We start from the raw sequence: 20,654 nt of genomic DNA on the forward strand, positions 1-20,654 counted from the left end.
GTTCCTACTACAGTTTGTCAAATTCAAGAATCTCGATCTACGTTTGAATCCTTTGGAAAAGTCTTGCTTGGGAGGGATTTTGTTTGATGACTTACACATGTTTGCCAGACTCGGCGGTATCTGAAAAGCCTCTTGTGGACTGCACAGGATGTACTTTGTTTCCCTGATCCGAATGTTTCGAGGGGTCATACTCATAAAATTCTGAAGGGTGGGCACTTAATTTTTAGAACGAAAGTTTGGAATTTATTTTTAGTTTTTGAAAGATTTTTCTGAATCTTGGAGAGAGAAGAACATAATCGTTGAGTGGAATATTATTCTAATTAATTTGAATTAGTGCGCGTAGCACTGGTACACTACGATGAATACAGGTAATAAACCGGATTCATCACAGCGGTAACGAAAGAAACGTTACCGGTAATGACAGTGATTTTCCTGCTGAAATTAGGGAGAATATTACCGCGACCCAATTCTAGCTCGGACATAATTACATCTCGCACTTCGTGCTTGGATATTTATTCTTTGCATTTGGAATGCTTGAATGAAACTAGATCAAGATGATTTCTTTTAAATCGTAGGATTTATATGCGTTTTCGTATTCTAAATTTTCTACTTAATTAAGTATAGTTAAAGATTAAATTACTCAAAGCTCTGTAAGCTTTGTTGTATACATTATTATCGTGACACTCGCGTTACGCCCTCGATTTATGGCATACATTTGTGAATGTATATTTTCTGAACCACGATAAAATAAATAAAAAAACTACAATTCATTTTTTAGACATTTTTCTCAATCTCGCTGTTATTATACTAAAAATAGAATTTTTGTTTCCATATTATTTTTATGGATAAAACAAAATATCCTACAAGGCTTCTTTTATAGATTTTTTACGTATCTCTCGCCTTTTGGCGTAATCTTGAAGTTTACGATTTTCTGCATATTACTTACGATAAATAAAAACAAAATGATAAGTCCTATTGGAAAATGGTAAAAGGACATTTTGTATGATTTTTCAAAAATTATCATTTCTCTTGGTTACTTGTTTTCAAATTAAATTATGAGAATATAAAGAAGTTTTTCTACACAAAAAAAAATGAAAAAATTAGTTTCCGCAAATTTTGCATATACGCCGTCGGCCATCTAAAGTTTATAAAAGATTTGATTTTTGTGGGATATGAATTTCAGTTCATTACATCGCAATAATTATTTAAATAAAACATGAACAATTTTTTAATATTAAAAGTGCGTGAAGTGTAAATAAATCATTGAAAATAATAAATTTGGTATGATTATAGTACTTTTGATTAGGCTACGAAATAATTATTTCAAAAAATAAATACGTTAGGCTTAATATTCATTTACGCAATCAATAAATAATGAAAATAAATTAAATAAATCAATTCAATTGAGATTTTTTCAATTTTTTCAATTAAAAAAAATTTGTCGAGCATTCTTTAGAAAATTGTTGTTAATAATACAGTTTGTATATTAAGATTTTAATCACTTTCAATAATCATTGTTTATTATCTAAAATATGTAAACTCTTACATTCAATTATTACTTAAGCATTTATGCAATTATATATGATAAGTTCTTAAATCTTTAATTCAAAAATTAATATTTTCTGAATTCACATCTATAGTTTTTGTTCAAGTTCAAACCGTGATTTTGTGTAGAAAATTGCTAATATTTGGACACTCTTTATATATTTAATTTTGCCACGAAATCCTAGATAGCATCAGTCTGGTACTAGACAGCAGAATGCTTTAAATAAAACACGTTGTAAAACTAGACAGAACCAGTGTAGCGCCAGGCTAGTATTGCGCGAATAGACAGTCTTGATAAATGCTGTACTGGCTTCACCATGATTCAAGACAGCCACGAAATTTTTCCACGCGGTAAACAAGTATAGCTAATTCCTCGATATAATGTTTTAAAAATTGCACGATCCTATTTTTCCCCTACATATCTTTCAAAATGTATAAATTTCTCAAATGGATCCGATGCATGCCACTTCAACTTTAAAACTTTTTAAATATTTGCTTGAAAATATCAGCTCTTTTCAAATACTTCAGGAGATTACGTACAATATCCATGGAATTCAAATGATTTCAAAATATTTGCACAGGATTATAAAGTTTGAACAATAGGATGATTGACTCATATCCAAGACGCGAACACACAGAAAATCGCCGATCCTCCAATGTACACCGAAATCGGTGTTCAATAGAGTTGCAACAAATTTGATCATTTAGACACTGTTTTTTCTCATCCAGTACAACGTGAAGTGTCGTCTTCAAACTAAGTCAACTGTCAAGATCATTTTGTCGGTCGTTATTTGACTGAAACAGATGTTAATAAGCAGGTAATTTATAATAATAATTACCTAACTTTTTATTTTCTCCTATTTACCAGCGACTAAATAGTCTTGGAATAAAAATAGCACTTAGCGTGATATAATATCCAAATGTTAGGTTAGTCAAAACTTACAATATGATATTCAAACCACCAAAGTCGGGATGTACAAACTAAGTCGTCACCGTCTGCATCGAAATTGATGCCACGTCGTTCGAACAAATTTCCACTAGATTTTCTGCGGAAGTTTAAAGGTATCTTAGATATCCAATCTTGCAGTAGCTAGTGTCATACATGAAATATAAGGTAAATACAATCTTATAATAAAAACAGAAATTTGTTTTTCGTGATGAGTGGGAATTTAAATTTGCATGAAACTTTAGCCTGATGAAAAGTTTCATGAAACATTGGGAGTTTCGTGAAACATTGCAATGTTTCAAATATAGCGGCGGGAACATTCAAACTGATAAGATAAAAGCCTATTAGGTATTTTCACTTCAATAAACAGCTAACTTCACTTCGTAGATTGCTGAGGGGAAAATAAGGGACCAAATGTATGGGATTCAGTTCATTTTTGCCCTATTTTGCTAATATCTTCGTAAAAGGTAATTTTTTCTATATAAGTGTAGTTAAAAAATAGTTTTTATTTTTTAATTATTATTTAATGTAATAATAAAATAATAATAATGATTATTAATTACAAATATATTACAGAAATAAAATTTTGTTCCATACATTTAATCCATTTTTCCCCCTCAGATTTTAACAAAATGAAGTTAGCTGATGGTTGAAGTGAAAATAACTAATTGAGGCTTTCATATCCCAACTTTTTCTTGCCGGCTGATTTGATTTATTTTTCCGGTTTGTACTGTGGACCAATGATGCCAATGTTGGCACCCTGATCTACTACGCTTGCGTTAGGGCTGAACGTTGGTTGGCCACACTTGGCGCGCGATTCAAAATTAAATTGAAAAAAAAAACAATTCTTGTAATTTAAGTAAATAATTATTAAAATATGCATAAGAATGTATTCAAATTGTGTGAATTTTGATTTCAGACAAGAAAAAAGTGTATAACACATATTTTATAAATAATAGTTTATTTTCATTGAACTCCAAAAACTGACTTATAGTTCACAAAACATTTTGTAATAGATACATTTGTTGAAATATCATATAATGCTTCTACAGCTTGATATATAGAAGTTCATTGTAGAATTTAATAATGATAATATTTGAATTTTTCTAAAAATAATTTCAGCTGAGAATATTGCTTCAATGAAAATAAACTGGTATTCATATAATATATGTGTTATATTTTTCTTGCCTGAAATCAAAAAATACACAATTTGTATACATTATTGTGTATACTTTAATAATTATTTATTTTAATTACAAGAATTGTTTTTCAATGTAATTTTGGATCGCGCTTCAAAGGATAGACAACCAGCGCTCAGCCCTAACGCACGAACGAATGAAAATTATTATCATTTCATTATTGCATTAAATAGTCCCTAAAAAAGAAAAATTATTTTTCAATTGCACTTATACAGATAAATTACTTTCTACGAAGATGTTAGAAAAATAGAGCAAAAATTAACCGATGCCCATGCATTTAGTCAACTGTTATCCCCTTAGTATTAAACGAAGTGAATTCAGCTAGTGATTGGAGTGAAAATAGCTTATTGTACATGTAGACGGTCATGACTTTTTCTATACATCCCGGCTTTAGTTTAAATGTCGACGAGCATGACTAACCTAACTTTTGGAAGTTGCATTAGGAAGTTATAATTTTATTCTAAGTGACTGGTACGCCCTATTAAATGAAAGAAATTTGAAAATTAGGTAAATATTGTTTCAATTGGTTTCCTTATTAACAATTATTTAGGTTAATATCGCAAAGCAAATAGTTGCTTTCACAGGTATTCAGGTGGCTGACAGCGCGGTTCAGAACTCCACAACTCTGCATGAGCCAAAATTCAGTCTCCAAATGATATTTTCCCCTAGATGCCCACATGGGCACCTACATTCAGAGGAATACATTTGAGACTTGCAAACTCTCTCAAATGATCATTGGGAACCCAATGAAATTTGAGCTGCAACAAATTTAACACCAGCGTTTTTCTGTTCAAATGCACTACACATAGTATTGTTCTGTTTTCAATATCAAGAAGAAGTTTTAATAATATGGTGATCAAAGGGTCTCATAGCTCTTTTACTTTTCGTAATATAGTGAACAGAAAAAGGCCACACACACGCACGCACGGACATTAAAAAAAATTAAGTTTTCAGTATTCTGGGTTCGAATTATATTGAATCATATCAAAAAAGTAGATTTCAAAATTTAGGTAATTAACAACGTTCCTATATGAAGAAGCATCTTCTTAGTTAAAAATTCAACTGTTTAGTTAAAAATTTACGTATCTCTTCCCTTGAGAATTTATATTCTTTAGTAGAAATTTTATCTTTTAGGGTAATAATTCAATTAGAGTGAAACCTGGATTTAGTGATTCTCCATTTAATATTTCCGAAAATTGACGCCGTGTCGCGGGGATGGATGAGAGGAGCTACGGGGGGGGGGGAGGTGCTCACTTAGGCGTGACAAAACAGAAGCGTTGCAGTAAGGCGCTGTGCTCTAACGGCCTACCTTTGTAGCTGCGTCATAACTTTTCGACAGTTCACTCGAAGCCGGAGGCACACGCAAATAAGCACGATGACGAGCTCACGTCCACCAGAAGTGGGGCTCCGATGCCTACTGAAGCCGATGGGACTCATCGCATTATTTTGTGCAATGAAATGAGCTTGTTATTGATATTGGAAAAAGTGCCATCTGACACGCGGATATATATCGTGAAGTTGTTGGAACAAGGTTCACGCAAAATAGCAGTGAAGATCAGTTTGTTTTAATCATAAATCTATAAGATTTTCTGTTAATCCTTAATTGAAAGTCAAATTTTTTTGAATTTGTGACACTGTTGTAGCTACGAATAGGCTTTGCGATTCGACAAAGAGAACAAAGAAGAAGTATTGGATAAACAGAGATAGAAAGAGTATGATCGTTTCGAAACAAAAAGACCTATAATTAGAACACAATCGGATAATCTCTATCTATCTCACATGGTAGAATCAGATGTCCGATCGACTTCATGCATCGGGAATCCCAACCTCTAACTGTCAAGTGTTGACGTGAGAATAGTGAAAACTGTATTTTTCGTGGACAGTTAATTTAGCATTTGTAGAAGTACGTAATTTTTTGTTAAATAACTTCTTCGTACGTATAAACAAATTTCAAAATATTTTTTACCACGCAGTAAAATCCACCGGAAGCGGGTCATATGCACCTGACTGAGAGCCTGGGTTTTATATTACCGTCAGTCCCAAAATTGACACTAAATCCTAGTTCGACTGTATTTGGTTTAGAAATCAACTGTTTTGTAGAAAAATCATCTTCATGGATTAAAAATTTAACATTTTGGTTGAAAAGTTGTTCCGTTTTTGACTAGAAGATCTTTCTTAATTAAAACAAAAAAGGGCCTTTGCGTAGTTTCTCCTTATTTATATTTGAAGAGTAATTTTAATGAAAAATATTTCCTCTTTTTTTGTGATTTTCTCATTCTTATTTCTGATTTTCTCCACCAAGTGACCTACTCTTGCATAGTTTTTCCTAATTTAGGTTCAAATAGCATTTTGAAACTAAAATATTTAGGTACACTTTGGTAATCAGCATCAAGATTTTACACATGCAATGTACATATTGTTTCTCCCACTATATGTTTTCAAAGCAGGTTATTCCTTTATGAGCTTTACGGTTTGCGATAAGGTATCTCTTTAGAATGCTGTCAACGACTACCGAGAACAAGAACTCTTGAAATCAGAGGTAACATGTCTGATAATCAAGCAAAACTACACTTTCTTTTCATTTTATGGAATTTTGGTAAGTTTAAGATTTATAATAAAGTCCATTTGTACTATGAAACATTACATTTTACGATCAGTGTCAATAAAACGAGTTTGCAAATTCAATTTCTTAAAAGGTCAAGATCAAGTGAAGTCATTTTGATGTTTGTTTTAATTTTTAGTGCTCTCTTACATTGGGTGAGGGTACGCTTTCAAAACCAATTTTTATGTAAGATATTTTAAAACCAGTGAATTACTTAAAAACAAGAGTTACGTAAACTGTTTAACTATTTGGTTGAAAATGTATCTTTTTTACTTGAGTATTCAAGTATTTTGTTAAAAAATTCGTCCTTTTTGGGCAAATTCAATGAGTTTTTATTTAAAATTAGAATCTTTTCGCGTCGAAATATTAGCTATTATATTTTTGGTTGAAAAATTATCTTTTTAGGATGAAAATTTAACTATATTTTACATTCTCATTCATGAGAGTGTAATGTAATCGTCCAAATTTTCGATCTCTGGTTTTTGACGGATCTTTACGTTTCGGCAATAACAGAATCCAATAATCATAAAATTTTATCGGTGTCTGTCAGTCAGTCTGACTGTCTGTATGCCTGTATGCCTGTATGTATGTCTACATGTCTACATATGTTTACCTGAATATTGTAGCCACGCTAACTTTTGAAGGATTTGTCCAATGAAGTCAGCCTTTGAGACACTTCGTAAGGTTCACAAAATGAAAGATAAGTTCGTGAAACAAATATTTCCAACCAAACTTTTAAATTTTGTTGTCAAGGTTTCTTATAGTTGGGTAGAAGACTTGCAAATTATACAAATAAAAATTTCAATTTCGATGAAAATTAGAAAAGTTATATGTTTTCCAACATTTTGAAAATTTTCTAAAAAAGGAAAACAAAATTTTTTAATAGGTTCAGAAATATCAATCCAAATTTCTACTAGATGTAAAATATATGTTTTTCAAAACTATTATCATGACATTTTTCAATTAGACAAAAATTCCAAAAGTTGGATCATTTTCAATAATATGCAATTTTGATTTTTTAAGAAATCCATAAGTTTAAAACGTTATTTTAGTAGATTTTAAAAAGATTTACAAATTATCTTGATGAAGTTTTTCAAGTGGATACGTATTATCGAGAGAGAAGCGCGAGTTTCGTAATGAGAATGTAATCGTCAAAGCCGTAGGTATTTTGAGAACCCTCTTTAAAATCAAATCGAAAAAAAATTCAGTTACAATTTATGGCTGTAATTCCTCAGACGTTTAAATCACAGTTTTTCAATTTAAGTTATAGTATTTACAATATTTACAAAAATTTAGAAATGTAGTTAAAGTGTATGCATTAAAAGTACGAAAACGAGCGCGAGAGCGTACCCGCGCGTCCTAGGCGCACTCAAACTTGACGCGAAGCGCCGCGCGCCCAGCGCGCAATGAGAATATGTTCGCGCAGCGGGCGTCTTTTTTAAGGCTTCATTTTTGGTTGGAAATTTATGTGATTTATTGAAAATTCTTTTTTTTTGTAATCTTGTTTGCTTGAGTATCAGAATATTTTGTTAAAAATGAGACTTTTTCAGTTAAATTTAGTTGAATTTTATTTCAAATTGAAACCATTTTTTGTGAAATATCAACTATTACATTTTTCGTTGAAATTTCGTCTCCTTGGTTAAAATTGGAACTACTTATTGTAAAAGTAATTTTTTTTGGTAAATGATTGACAATTTTAGTGAAAAATTCCTCTAGTTGCTTAGAAATGGAAATACTTTGTTGACGATTCCATTTTGCGGTTTTAAAATTTAATTTTTTTGGGTTGCAAATTTAACTGTTTTGTATAGAAAATTCGTCTTATTGTCTTGGAAGTCAATCATAATAATCAAACATTAAACACTTATTAATTAATAATTTGAACAATTTAGTAGATTAGTTTGTTTTTTCAACAAAATGTTTTGAATTTAAAATTATTCCGTTGAAAATTAGTTTTTTGTTTGAAAAATTTATCTCCTTGATTGACAATTCAGCTATGTGGTTAAAAATGTATGTATTTTGTTGAAAATTCGTTTTTTAAAATAAAAAAGTAATCTCCTTGGCCGGAAATTGATCTTTTTGAATTAATATTCAATTATTAGATAGAAAATTATCGTTTTTTGTTCAAAATTCTTTTGTTTTATTTAAAATCTAACTATTTTTAAATGAGTTATTTTGTTGACAATGAATGAAATTCATGGAAAATTCTTTTTTTTCGAATAAAATTAATCTTCTTGGTTGAGAATTCAATTTTTTGGTTAAAAATTTATATATTTTGATAAAAATTTGTCTTTTCAGGTGAAAAAAGTAATGTCAAAGTATGCGCTTACATATAAAGTTTAGAAATTTCAATCGTTTATTCAATTTGTGATCTAATATTTCAACAATTATTTAGGTATTTGAATTTTCAACGTATCATTAAAATTGTTTGAAACATTCTTTATTGATGATTTTTTTTATTCCAAAAAGACAAAAACTTTCATAATAAATACAAATAATAATTTGGAAATCAGCAACTAAAATAATTATTGACTTGAATCAAAATTTTAATTTGTTTAAGTCAATTGATTTTGTAATGATACAAAAAATATTTTAACGTTTCAATTTTTTATGTACTGTATATATGAACTTTGATAAAATTTTCATCTTCTTCAATTAGTGAATTGCGGTAGCTACCAGACGCTTTATTAAATAAGTACGACTTAAGGTGATTATTTTCTTTGAGTCAATAGAAGAATTATTCGCATACGTGAATGACGAGTTCTCGTTTGATTTATTACACAATCAAAGTTCAGATTCTCAAAAAGAAGTGTATCTTCTGTTTTCTTAAAATCTCACTAACCGCCCACTTTTGTTTAACGCGTCTCACTCAAATAAGTGTTGTTTTAATATAATTAAATTTCTACCCTCGGATATGGTCACTGCGTCTTAGAGGAAACGCCTTGTTAAATTGCCCCCTGCAATTTTCCACTTCTTCACATTACTGATATTGTCAGGTCTGCTCGACGAAAGTCTCCTTCCTATAATTAGCTCTCTTCAAATTAACTAAACATTTCGTTAGCTCAAAGATATTTCCAAACTAGCTGTTAATTTGATCTTGAGAGTTACTATTTGTTGTATAAATATAACAAAATTATTATTTTCTTGATGTTTTTTATTTATTTATTTAAGAAATGTATAATCTTATGCTGTCTAATAATATTGATAGACAACTGACTTCGAATTACGATAATCATACAAGTTTTTTATATTATACACTTCGTAAATCGATGACTGTCTCAATGTTTAATAAAATGCAGCCATATTATAGATTCTTATAGTTTTGATTCTACACATTTTTTTATCTTTGAAGGTTGAAAAACAAAAATTACATAAATTATTTTGTTCAATTTATAAATTTAAGTTTTCAATAGTATACGTGACCATAACTTTCTTATTCTTTGATAAAATATAATGACATTATAGCTCAATCAGTTCGTATCGGTGCAATGAATCTTTTGTTCACATCAGCTTTGAATTATGATAATTTGAAGAGATATAGTTCAAAAATTAATTTTGTAACATAATAATAATAATAATAAATTCCGTATTATTTATATTTTTGCATTATAGTGTTCACATTGATAAAAAGCTTGAAAGTACGTGCATATTGCTGACTGTGCATACATTCCGTAGTGTTTGGGTGTATGGGGAAAGGGGGGTGTAGGGCAACGATTTTTTTTCCTTTCAATTTCGATCAAAAGTTCACATTTTTAAGTTGAAAATTCTACTCTTTGGTTGGAATTTTGAATTAATTGATTAATAATTCATTTTTTTGTTGGATTCATAATTTGAGTTGAAAATTCAATTCTTTTGTCAAAAGTGTAATTTTTTGAGTTACAAGACCCCAAAAATGGGAACTTCAGCGAAGTTCAGTTGGACTTCAGTTTAACCAAAGAGATTGATTTTTCTACTAAAATTATGACTCTTCAGCCAAAATAATTCAATAAATTAAAATTAAAATTACTGTTTTGCAATGAAGATTTATTTATTCCGTTTTTGGTTAGAAAGTGATCCTTTTTAGATTGAAAATTGAACTATTTAATAGAAAATTCGTCTTTTTTGTAGAAAATACATATTCCTGCTTAATAATTCAACCATTTCATTAGAAATTTGCGCATTTTGTTAAAAATTCGTCTTATTTTGTAGAAATTAAATTGTTTGTTGTGAAAAATATTTGTTTTAACATAAATAATGCCAATATTTAGGCAACATCTTGACACTAAAAGGAACAATTTGTAGGGTAGATATTTTTGATAAAAGACTTTTTTGGACCAAGCGTTATTTATTCCTATTCTTTTACCACTTTTAATAAAGTTAGTTAACTTCCATTTAACCATTCACAGGTGGATCACGGAAGGTTTTTTAATGTATTATGTAATACTTATCAAGGGATGTAGGATTATAATTGCTTTAAAGAAAGCGATATTTTATACTTGAGTGGCTCATTATTCAGGAAAATTGTATCTTGGGAAAATCTATGGATACCTGGAAACAACCTAGAATTGTCAGGGAATCTTTTTTACAGAATTTGAATAGACGCCTCGAGATAATTCTAAAGATAATATTTTTTAATATTTGTATTGTTATCTTTCAACATATAAGATATCTACAGAATATACTGCTTAATAGTATAAATTTCCGTGATGCTTTCTCAAATGAGCTAATAATTACTTTTACATTTTATAAAATAAAGAAAATGAAACTCCAGAACTTTCGCTTCATACAAAAAAAATATATTTTTTTAATTATTCTCTTTATCTGTTAGCCTGTAGATTTTTAGTTTTTTAGCACGATAACTTTCGAAATAGTTTACAGCTTCTTGTATTTTTTAGTGTCCCAAACTAAAGGTCAAGTTTGTTAGCCAGCAATTTTGGATCAAAATTCAAAAAGTCAGCATATTTGGAACATTTTTCAGACAGCTTTTTTCAAGATTCAAACATTCTCTGTACGGATATTTATAGTATTCAAAAGACAAAAAATGTATCCTGGAGACTTAGGTAGTTTAAAAAATAATAACCGATTAATAATTTTAACAAGCAACACATTATTTCTGATGGTAATCATTTATTTCCATTGTTTTTTTCGTAGATTGATTCTGGACGAAATATCCATCAGGAAATGCAGATGTAATTGGTGCATTTCAATCAACTTTATTAAAAAATCGCTATCTCTAGACCTTATCCCAAATTGGAGTTTGGTCATCCTCTAAAATCAATTCTGAGTCATTTTATTGGTATAGGTGCATCAGAAAGATATCTCGAACCAATATAACGTGCCTTAATTCTAATTAATAACGTTTTTAGGAAGTTTGTTATTTTAGAAAATATTTTCGCTGGACGTCATCTCAAAAGTTGGTTTGATCAACCAGGAAAATAAATAAGAGACTTGTTGACGATAGAAGTGTATCAGAAATAAATCTAGAAGCGATATTTTAAGCCATAATTTTAATTCCAATTTTTTAAAAAAATTTTCTATTTTTGAGATTGCTATCTCTGAATCTGATTTCCAAGTTGGAATTTTATCAGGGCCTGCAATTAGTTTTAAGTCATTTTGATGTTATTGGTGTATCAGAAAGATATCTCTGAGCAATATAACAAGCCCGAATTTTTATTATAAAAGATTTCAGGAAGTTTGTTATTCCAGAACATATTTTATCTGGACGTCATCCCAAAATTTGGTTTAATCGATCACTAAAATAAATTAAAGGATCGTTGATGATAGGCGTTTATCAAAAATAAATGTAGAAGCGATATTTTATGCTAAAATTCTTATTCCTATTTTTAAAGAAATTTTTCTATTTTTAAAATTTGTATCTATGGATCTGAATTCCAAATTTTAATTTGATCGGCTTGTAAAATTAATTTTATGTAATTTTTTCTGGTATAGGTGCATCAGAAGGATATCTCGAAGCAATATGACATGTCTGAGTTCTAATTAATAAAGTTTGTAATGAGTTTGTTATTTTACAAAGTATTTTCTTTCGACGTCATCTCAAAATTTGGTTTAATCGAACACTAAAATAAATTAGAGAAGACTCACTAATGATTGGAGTATATCAAGAATGAATGTAGAAGATATATTTTATGCCAGAATTATTATTCTAATTAAAAACATTATATTTCTGAAATTGCTATCAGTTTTCAGAGGTAAAACTTTATTATCAATATGATGGTGTTCCACTGCATCGAATGAGAGAATCGTTCTAGTCGAAAATGTCCACTGCATTCTTTCCCTGCAAACGTGGTACAAAGAATAAACATAGGACAACATCCAATTGAAAACAAGACATTTTAAATAAAATGGACGGAATTGGTGGCTTTATTTTTCAAAGCATAATTAAAACTTGAACGATACCTCAATGAAACACACTAAAATAACATTTCGAGAAGTTGTGAATTACACTCAAAGATTTGTATTTTCTGATAAGTTACCAACAATGTATGAATTTAATCCTTAAACCTGATAAAATAGATAATTATCATGTGAATACTTTTAAAAGCTGCTATCCTGAAATATCTTTAACAAGGAGGTACCTTATACAGTGCCGTCATTTTTCTATTTTTAACCCATTAAACTTCAGACCACTCCCAAGGTGAGAAAAAATTCCCAGTTGGCACAAAATTTTGCGACGTCTCTACGACACCGTGAAGACATCTTTACATAACTTTACGACATCCTATGTCCATGTCGTTAAGGTGTCTTTACTGTGTAAAAGTCGTAACGATGTCGTAAAGACGTCGCCAAATTTTTGGCCCAATGGGAAATGTTATCCTCAGTATCCAGATATTCTGTTGAATATATCCTAGCATCGACGAGACTCAAAATTCATTTAAGGTTTGATCAAACCCAATTTCAAGATGAGGTCCAGAGAAAATATTTTCTAAAAGAATAAACTCCCTAAAAACTTTATTACTTAAAATTCGGGCTAGTTATTGCTTTGAGGTATCTTTCTGATACACCTACATCATCAAATTGACTTAGAATTAATTTCAGAGCCAGGTCCAATGCCAATTTGAAAATCAGATCCAGAGATAGCAATTTCAAAAATAGAAAAATTTCTAAAAAAATTGAAATTAAAATTCTGGCGTAAAATATCGCTTCTAGATTTATTTCTGATACTATCCTATCGTAAACGAGTCTCTGATTTGTATTAGTGGTTTATTAAACCAAATTTTGAGACGACGTTCAGAGAAAATATGTTTCAAAATAACAAACTCCCTAAAAACATTATTAATTAAAATTCGGGCAAGTTATATTGATTCGAGATATATTTCTAATACACGTATACTATATCTTGAGATAAGGTCAAAAGATAACGACTTTTAAATTAAATTAATAGAAATGCACCAATTTCATCTGCATTTCCTTATGGGTATTTTCTCTAGGATCGATGTACGAAAAAAAAACAATGGAAATCAGTTATTACAATCAGAAATAATGTGTTACTTATAAAATTATTGATAAGTAATTATTGTTTAAATTATTACTGCTGACACTGTCTGTAATAAACATACAAAACCACAAAGCATTTCTTTGGTAAAGAATAATAAATCTGATGTATAATAAGCATGCCGGACCGGCCTTTCATTATTTCATTATTGGTCATACTCCGGGTTTTTAAAAAAAGTTTCATAATAAAATAAAATAGACATTAAATCCGAGAAACTAAAGGCTCTCGTTTCACATTGAATACTAATAATAACAGTTAATTGGTGGTGGATTTAGTAATGTACTAATTATTTCTTAATACATTTAAAAGGAGCAATGGTCGTCTATTTTATGCTGAGAATTTATAAACTCTAAGAAGTAAAATGAATTTCAATGTGATGAAATTAAATCGGTTAATACAGAAGATATTATGCCGAAAATAATTATGAATTTGTTAAATGTATAGTTTTTGACAAAGAACTATAATAAAAAATAAAAAATTAAAACAAATGTTCTGCTTAATTTATAATACTTGTAAATGTGAGAAAAACATGTTTTCTAAGATTGAGTTGAATATTTCAAATCTATTCAACTAGAACTAAAGAAGCGAGTTATTATTTTTCTTGCATTTCTTTTTCCATGCAAGAATTTTTTTCGGTGTTGAAATCATTCCAAACCGGCTAAAAATTGTAAAATACCAAATTTCCTAAACCACGAATTTTTTTCTGAAACAGAAAAAAGATATGATGTTTTTGGTTGAAGATGAAAAAATTCGCATATTGAAAATGTTCTTTTTGCATATGTTTGTACGATGTTTGTACTGTTTGTACATCCAATATCTTTGTTTGTACCCTCCTGGTGACGAAATTAGGGGCGAAGTTGTTTTCGGGGGTATAACCTCACGCATCCCCCCAAAAATAAAATTTCTTAAATATTCTTTTTACATGCATTTGTACGTCATTTGTCCTGTTTGTACAATAAATATTTTCGTTTGTATCCTCTTGGTTGCCCGGCTAGAGGAAAACTAAGTTTCGTGCCATCCACCCGAAACTCAAATTTGTTAAACTTTCTTTTTGCATACGCTTGTACGTCGTTTGTACTGTTTGTACATTTTATATTTTCGTTTGTACCCTCTTGGTTGTCCGGCTAGGAAAATAATCAAAATTTCGAACCCCCCTCCCCCCGAAAATTTAAATTTCTCAGATGTTCTTTTTGTATATGTTTATACTTCATTTGTGCTGTTTCTACACTTAATATTTTTATTTGTTACCTTTTGGTTGCCCGGCTAGGGGAAAATTAAACTTTCGTACCATCTCCCCGAAATTCAAATTTCTCCAATTCTCTTTTCGCATACGTTTGTACGTCATTTGTACTCTGTGTACATTTCATATTTTTGTAGGTACCCTCTTGGTTGTCTGGCTAGAGTTAAATCAAAGTTTCGCGCCATCCCCTCGAAATTAAAATTTGTTTCTGCTAACGTTTGTACTCATTTATAATGCTTGTACATTTAAGATTTAAGTATGTACCCTCTTGCTTTTCCGACTAGTGCATGGGCAGAGGAATATCAATATTACATGCAATCCCCCTTAAATTAAATTTTTTCCATTTTTCTTATGTTAACGTTTGTTGCCGTGCGCCGGGATGGCACGAAATTTTGATTTTCCCTTAGCCGGGCAACCAACAAGGGTCCAAACGAAAATATTAATTGTGCAAACAGGACAAACGACGTGCAAACGCATGCGAATAGAAGACTCGAGAAATTTTTATTTCGAGGAGATGCGTGCAGTTAGCCCGCCGAAATCAACTTCGCGTCTAATTTTGTAATAGGGAAGGTACAAACAAAAATATTGGATGTAAAAATAGAACAAACGACGTACAAACGTATGCAAAAAGACAATTGAAGAAATTTGAATCTAGGGAAGGGGGTGGCTCGTAATTTTCATTTTTCCTAGCCGGGTAACCAAAAGGGTACAAAAGAAAATATTAAATGTACAAACAGTACAAACTTTGTACAAAAGTATGCAAAAAATGGTTTAAAGTGGGAATTATTCCATCTTGAACCAAAAACATCATATCTTTTTTCAGTTTTCAGAAAAAATTCGTGGTTTAGGAAATTTGGTATTTTACAATTTTTAGTCAGTTTGGAATGATTTCAACAGCGAAAAAATTCTTCTTGCATGGAAAGAGAAATGCAAGAAACATAATAACTTCCTTGCTCAAAATAACTGATAGAACCCAGTAAGTGCCCGGTTAGAAGTGGGTTCTAACTGGCCATAACCAGTCTCTAACCGGATTTTGTCACCGGGTTGTAACCGGCACCTAACCGGAATTAATCCGATATACTGGAATAATTTTACCCGATATTAACCGGTTCTTCACCGGCGCCTATTCGAATTTCATCCCCAGGATCTAGGCATCACCTAATCGGTTCTTAACTGGGTCCTTATAATATTCCTAACCGGGTTTAACCGGTCTCTAACCGGATTTTGTCCACGGGTTGCAACTATTACCTAACCGGTATCAATCCGGTATACTGGAATATTTTTACTCGATTCTTAACCGGTTCTTGTTAATTTGGAATTTAGAGTTTGCTGAATTAAAAATTTTTTAATACTGTACAGAGGATACGTTTTTTGGATTGTTATTTGCAAACATTTAAAACAAATTGAATTTGATGGTTAAAAATGGGTGGAAACGCTGTAAGGTAATATCGGTCATTGCTATTGCTTTCGTTAAATGAAAAGCGGATCGCCTTACCCCATATTTTCCTCTTAGCCCCATGTTGCGGGACCAGATTTTTCTAAAAGATTAATTTATCCTTTACCTTAAAAATATTTTGAAATAGATTACAATAATTAGTATTGATTAAACTTAAATAAGGTTTATTTCTCAATGTTTGGAATATGTCTTACCAGATGCGGCATTTTCTACTTGACGAAGAGAGAGAGTCTGGAGGTAAATATATTTAGGAGAGGAAAGATTGGGATAAGAGAAGGCATACATAGAAGCGCTTATTTTTTAATGTAATGTGTGATTTAAAATAATAAATTTAGGTAGGCTACGAAATCCTTTTTGTATGTGCGAGCCCGTCTACTGGAACACTGTTTTAAATAATAGAGTTATTAAATTTATCTTATACTTAAAATTTTGCTTTTAGGGTATGCTCATAGCTCAGAAAATTTATGGTGTTATGGTTGTAATACGAATTTGACAGAGGGAAGATCTCAAGAATGCAATGATCCTTATGCCCCAGGACCAATGGTTGATTTAATCCAGTGTCCCCAAAACGAATCGCACCATTGTCTCAAGAGCATAATAGTCTGTGAGTAAAGATTAATTAATTTGAATTATTATTATTAATATTATTATCCTGATTACGCATACTCACGGTATAGTAAATCTTCTCTGCCTGTCAGACTGTGTGTACGTATTTTTGTGCGTGAAGATATTCATTATTCATGAAAGTTCACACGTTGGGAGATTAGTCAACCGTCATATGAGTAACTGCCAGTGCGCAATAGAGAACGTGATAATTCAACACGGCTATTATTTTACTAGACGAAGCTTGTCTCACTGTTCTTTTTACAGAAACATTGTTTTAACGAAAATGATTCAAATAAAAACATTATTACAGTAAATAATCAAAGAAAATTACCCAAATTTATATTTTCTAGATATGATCGCAGAAAGAGTAAAAAAATAATTTTATTGATTCTTTTCAAATTAAACATTCCACTGAAAAAATTAGTAAAGCCTAAGATGTAAAATTTGAAAATTAGATTTTCTATATTTATTTAAAATAAGAGACCGTTCAAAAAGTACGTTGCACTGGAAGAAGTTCGGGGGGGGGGGGATTTGTGTTGTCACGTATGGGGACGATTAACGCAAAATGTGTCGTTACATGTAAATAATGTGAATGTGACTACATTTTTGGAAATGCTAGAAAAATTTTAATTAGTGATTTTTATACAGCAAAGCAAATTATTTTTTTTAATTCATCTGTATTTTATTTAAATTTTAAATGTTTGTTTTTTGGTTTAAAGATCACCTTTTACATTTTTAATTGAGAATTCATCATTTTGGTTATATTCAATTGTTTTTGATCAAAAACTAAAATCTTTTGTTTGTTGAAATATTAACTATTATATTTCTGGTTGAAAACTTACTTTTTTAATATAAATTCAATCACAAACTTTAGACTTGAACTTGTTTGTTTAATTTTGTATTAAAGATTTAATATTTTAGTTGGAAATTATACTGCTTTGTTAAACAATGAACTATTTTGGTACAATAATAATCTTTTTAATTCAAAATAAAAATACTTTGTTGAATGTTGAACTACTTACTTGAAAAATCATTTTATAAATTAAACATTTATATTTTTGTGTCTCTTTTATAGAAAATTAGATTGTTTAGCGTTGAAAATAAATTTCGTAAACTGAAAATTTAATTATTCTATTTTTGGTTGAATATTGATCTTTTTCATTAAAAAGTTTAATTATTTAACTTAAACATTCAACTGCATTATTGCAAATTCATCTTTTTGAGTTAAAGATACAATTATTTTTGGGAAACATTCAACTATTTGGTTAAAAATTCATATTTTTGGTGTCATGTCAACTATTTGTTTGAATGTTTTCAATTTTAAATTAAAATATTTTTTTTTGTTGAAATATCAAGTTTTAGATTTTTGTCAAGAATCAATCTGTTTTATTCGAAATTTAACAACTTGCTTGAAAACTCAACTAATTGGGTGGAAATTCAACATTTTTTTTCAAAATTTACTGTTTCGTTAAAGATTCATCATTTTAGTTAAAAATTCAACTATTTTGTCAAAATATAATTATTTCGATTTTTTCTTTGTTTGTAGAAAAGTTAATCCTCTTGGTTGGAATTTCATATTCTTAGTTGACTTTTTTTTTGTTAAGAACTGATATACTTTGGTAGAAAATGCAAATGAATCTGTTTCATTGATAATTAATTTGTTTTTTGTTGAAAATGTCATGATTTCGTAAAAATGATATTGCTTTGTAAAAAATGCTACTAAATTGTTGCAAGTTTAATTATTTAATTGAAAATTTAACTATTTTAAATTAACAATTCAGTTTTTTTTTGACAGAACAGGCTTTTGAGGAAAATTCATGGTTCAAAGTTGAACTTTTTTCTTAAAAATTCATCTTTTTGGTTTGATGATGCGACTATTTAGTAAAAAATAAATCTCTTTTGCTTGAAAGTTTCCATTTGTGTTAAGACGTCTGTGTTTAGTATAAATGTTTGCTAAGCCTGACGTCTTTGAAAATCTATTTTTTGCTTAAAATACACCATAGAAAATTTAAATAAGTAGGGAAATAGTTCATGTTTATTTTATTCACAATTGTATACTTAAAATTAAGATAATATATTATATAATTGACGATAAAAGGTAAAGTATTCATCTGATAATTCGTGAATAAGATAATTATAATCATGAATAAATTCCATCTTCAGGTACTGGAATTAACCAATTGATACAAGACAGAGTAGTCCCTCTTTGATTTGGGCCACTTAGGCTTAAATTTATGACTGATTCTTAAGCCTTGTCGGAATTTAATTTATGATCGTGTACACATTTTAAAACTATTTATAAAACAATCTCAAAATAAATAGTTACAATTTTTTGCTTATAAGAAGAAATTGATTAACTCTTCTGTTTATTAAAAAAAAATTATATTCTTATAAATTTTATAATTTTCAGATCATTCCATACTGACAACAGTGAGAGGATGTGTACCTTCTACAAAAGTAAACTCTTACTGCGATATTAATAAATATCCAGATGCAAAAATCGATTGTTACTTTTGCTCAGTTTATGCTTGTAATCATTCAGATTTACTATCTTCAAATTTCCTCACAATAATTTCAATGATTTCAGTATTATTATGGAAATGTAGTGCATTGTGGGCCTTTTAATTAAATTATTAATTAAAAAATAAAGGCATTTCATTTAAAAATGTTTAAATAATTCATTAAGTAATTTATTTTGGTTTTTGAATTTTGAAAAAAAGTTAATTTTTTTAACATAATTCCTTTATCATTAAAAAAATATATTTTTCATTGTTCTGGAAGTGGATGACCATTCGACTTTCGATCAGACACCGGATTTCCAGTTAACTTTAAGGGATTTTAAGAGATTCCAAAGAAATCTGCGGGTTTTCATGAGATTTGGAATATTCGAAGAGATTTTGTGGCATTTCAAAAGATTTTAAAAGGGTTCACTATTTTAAAATATTTGAAGGGATTTTAAAGTAGTTGTTAAAGGATTTCATCACTTTTTCGGTGTATGTTCTTTAAAAATTTAAGGGAATTTTAAAGAATGTCACGTCGTTTTTAAGATGTAAGTGAATTTCTGGTATTTCCAATGGGTTTTAAACGTTTTAAGGGATTTCGAAACACTTAAATGTATTTTAATTTATTTCAAGAGATTTAATATAATTTCATAGGATTTGAAATATTACACGTATTTCGAAATGTTCGCAAAGCAGTTGATAGGATTGAAAACATTACACAAGACGTTAAGAGACTTAAAATATTTAAGGAATTTCATAGTATTTCAGTAAATTTCTAGAAATGTTAAGAAAATGCATCGAATTTTGTTCATTTCATGGGGGATTTAATGATTTTTTAGTATCTGTTATGGAATTTAAAGGCTTAATAAGGTTTTCAAAGGATCTGCAGATATTTTATCGGACTTCAAGGAATGTAAAAGATTTTCATAGTATATAAAGATTACTCGGTATTTTAAAGAGGCGTTGTAAAAGATTTTATGAAATTTTTAATGGCATTAACGCATTTGAAAGAATTTTAACGAATTTCATTCAAAGCCTGCCTATTATAAAATTTCAACAAATTGTATGGA

At 29.6% G+C, this 20,654-nt stretch overlaps 1 protein-coding gene across 1 annotated transcript; it reads left to right on the forward strand.

Moving 5' to 3' along the window:
- Positions 1–6,176: 6,176 nt before the first annotated feature.
- LOC117181171 lies at positions 6,177–19,708 on the forward strand. Its single transcript, XM_033373739.1, has 3 exons — positions 6,177–6,286; positions 16,917–17,081; positions 19,494–19,708. Exons 1-3 carry the CDS (start codon positions 6,235–6,237, stop codon positions 19,706–19,708), a joined length of 432 nt encoding a protein of 143 aa, XP_033229630.1. The 5' UTR covers positions 6,177–6,234.
- Positions 19,709–20,654: the final 946 nt, after the last annotated feature.

The sequence above is a fragment of the Belonocnema kinseyi genome, chromosome 10 (genome assembly GCF_010883055.1).
Source record: "Belonocnema kinseyi isolate 2016_QV_RU_SX_M_011 chromosome 10, B_treatae_v1, whole genome shotgun sequence".
In the NCBI taxonomy this organism is placed as follows: domain Eukaryota; kingdom Metazoa; phylum Arthropoda; class Insecta; order Hymenoptera; family Cynipidae; genus Belonocnema; species Belonocnema kinseyi.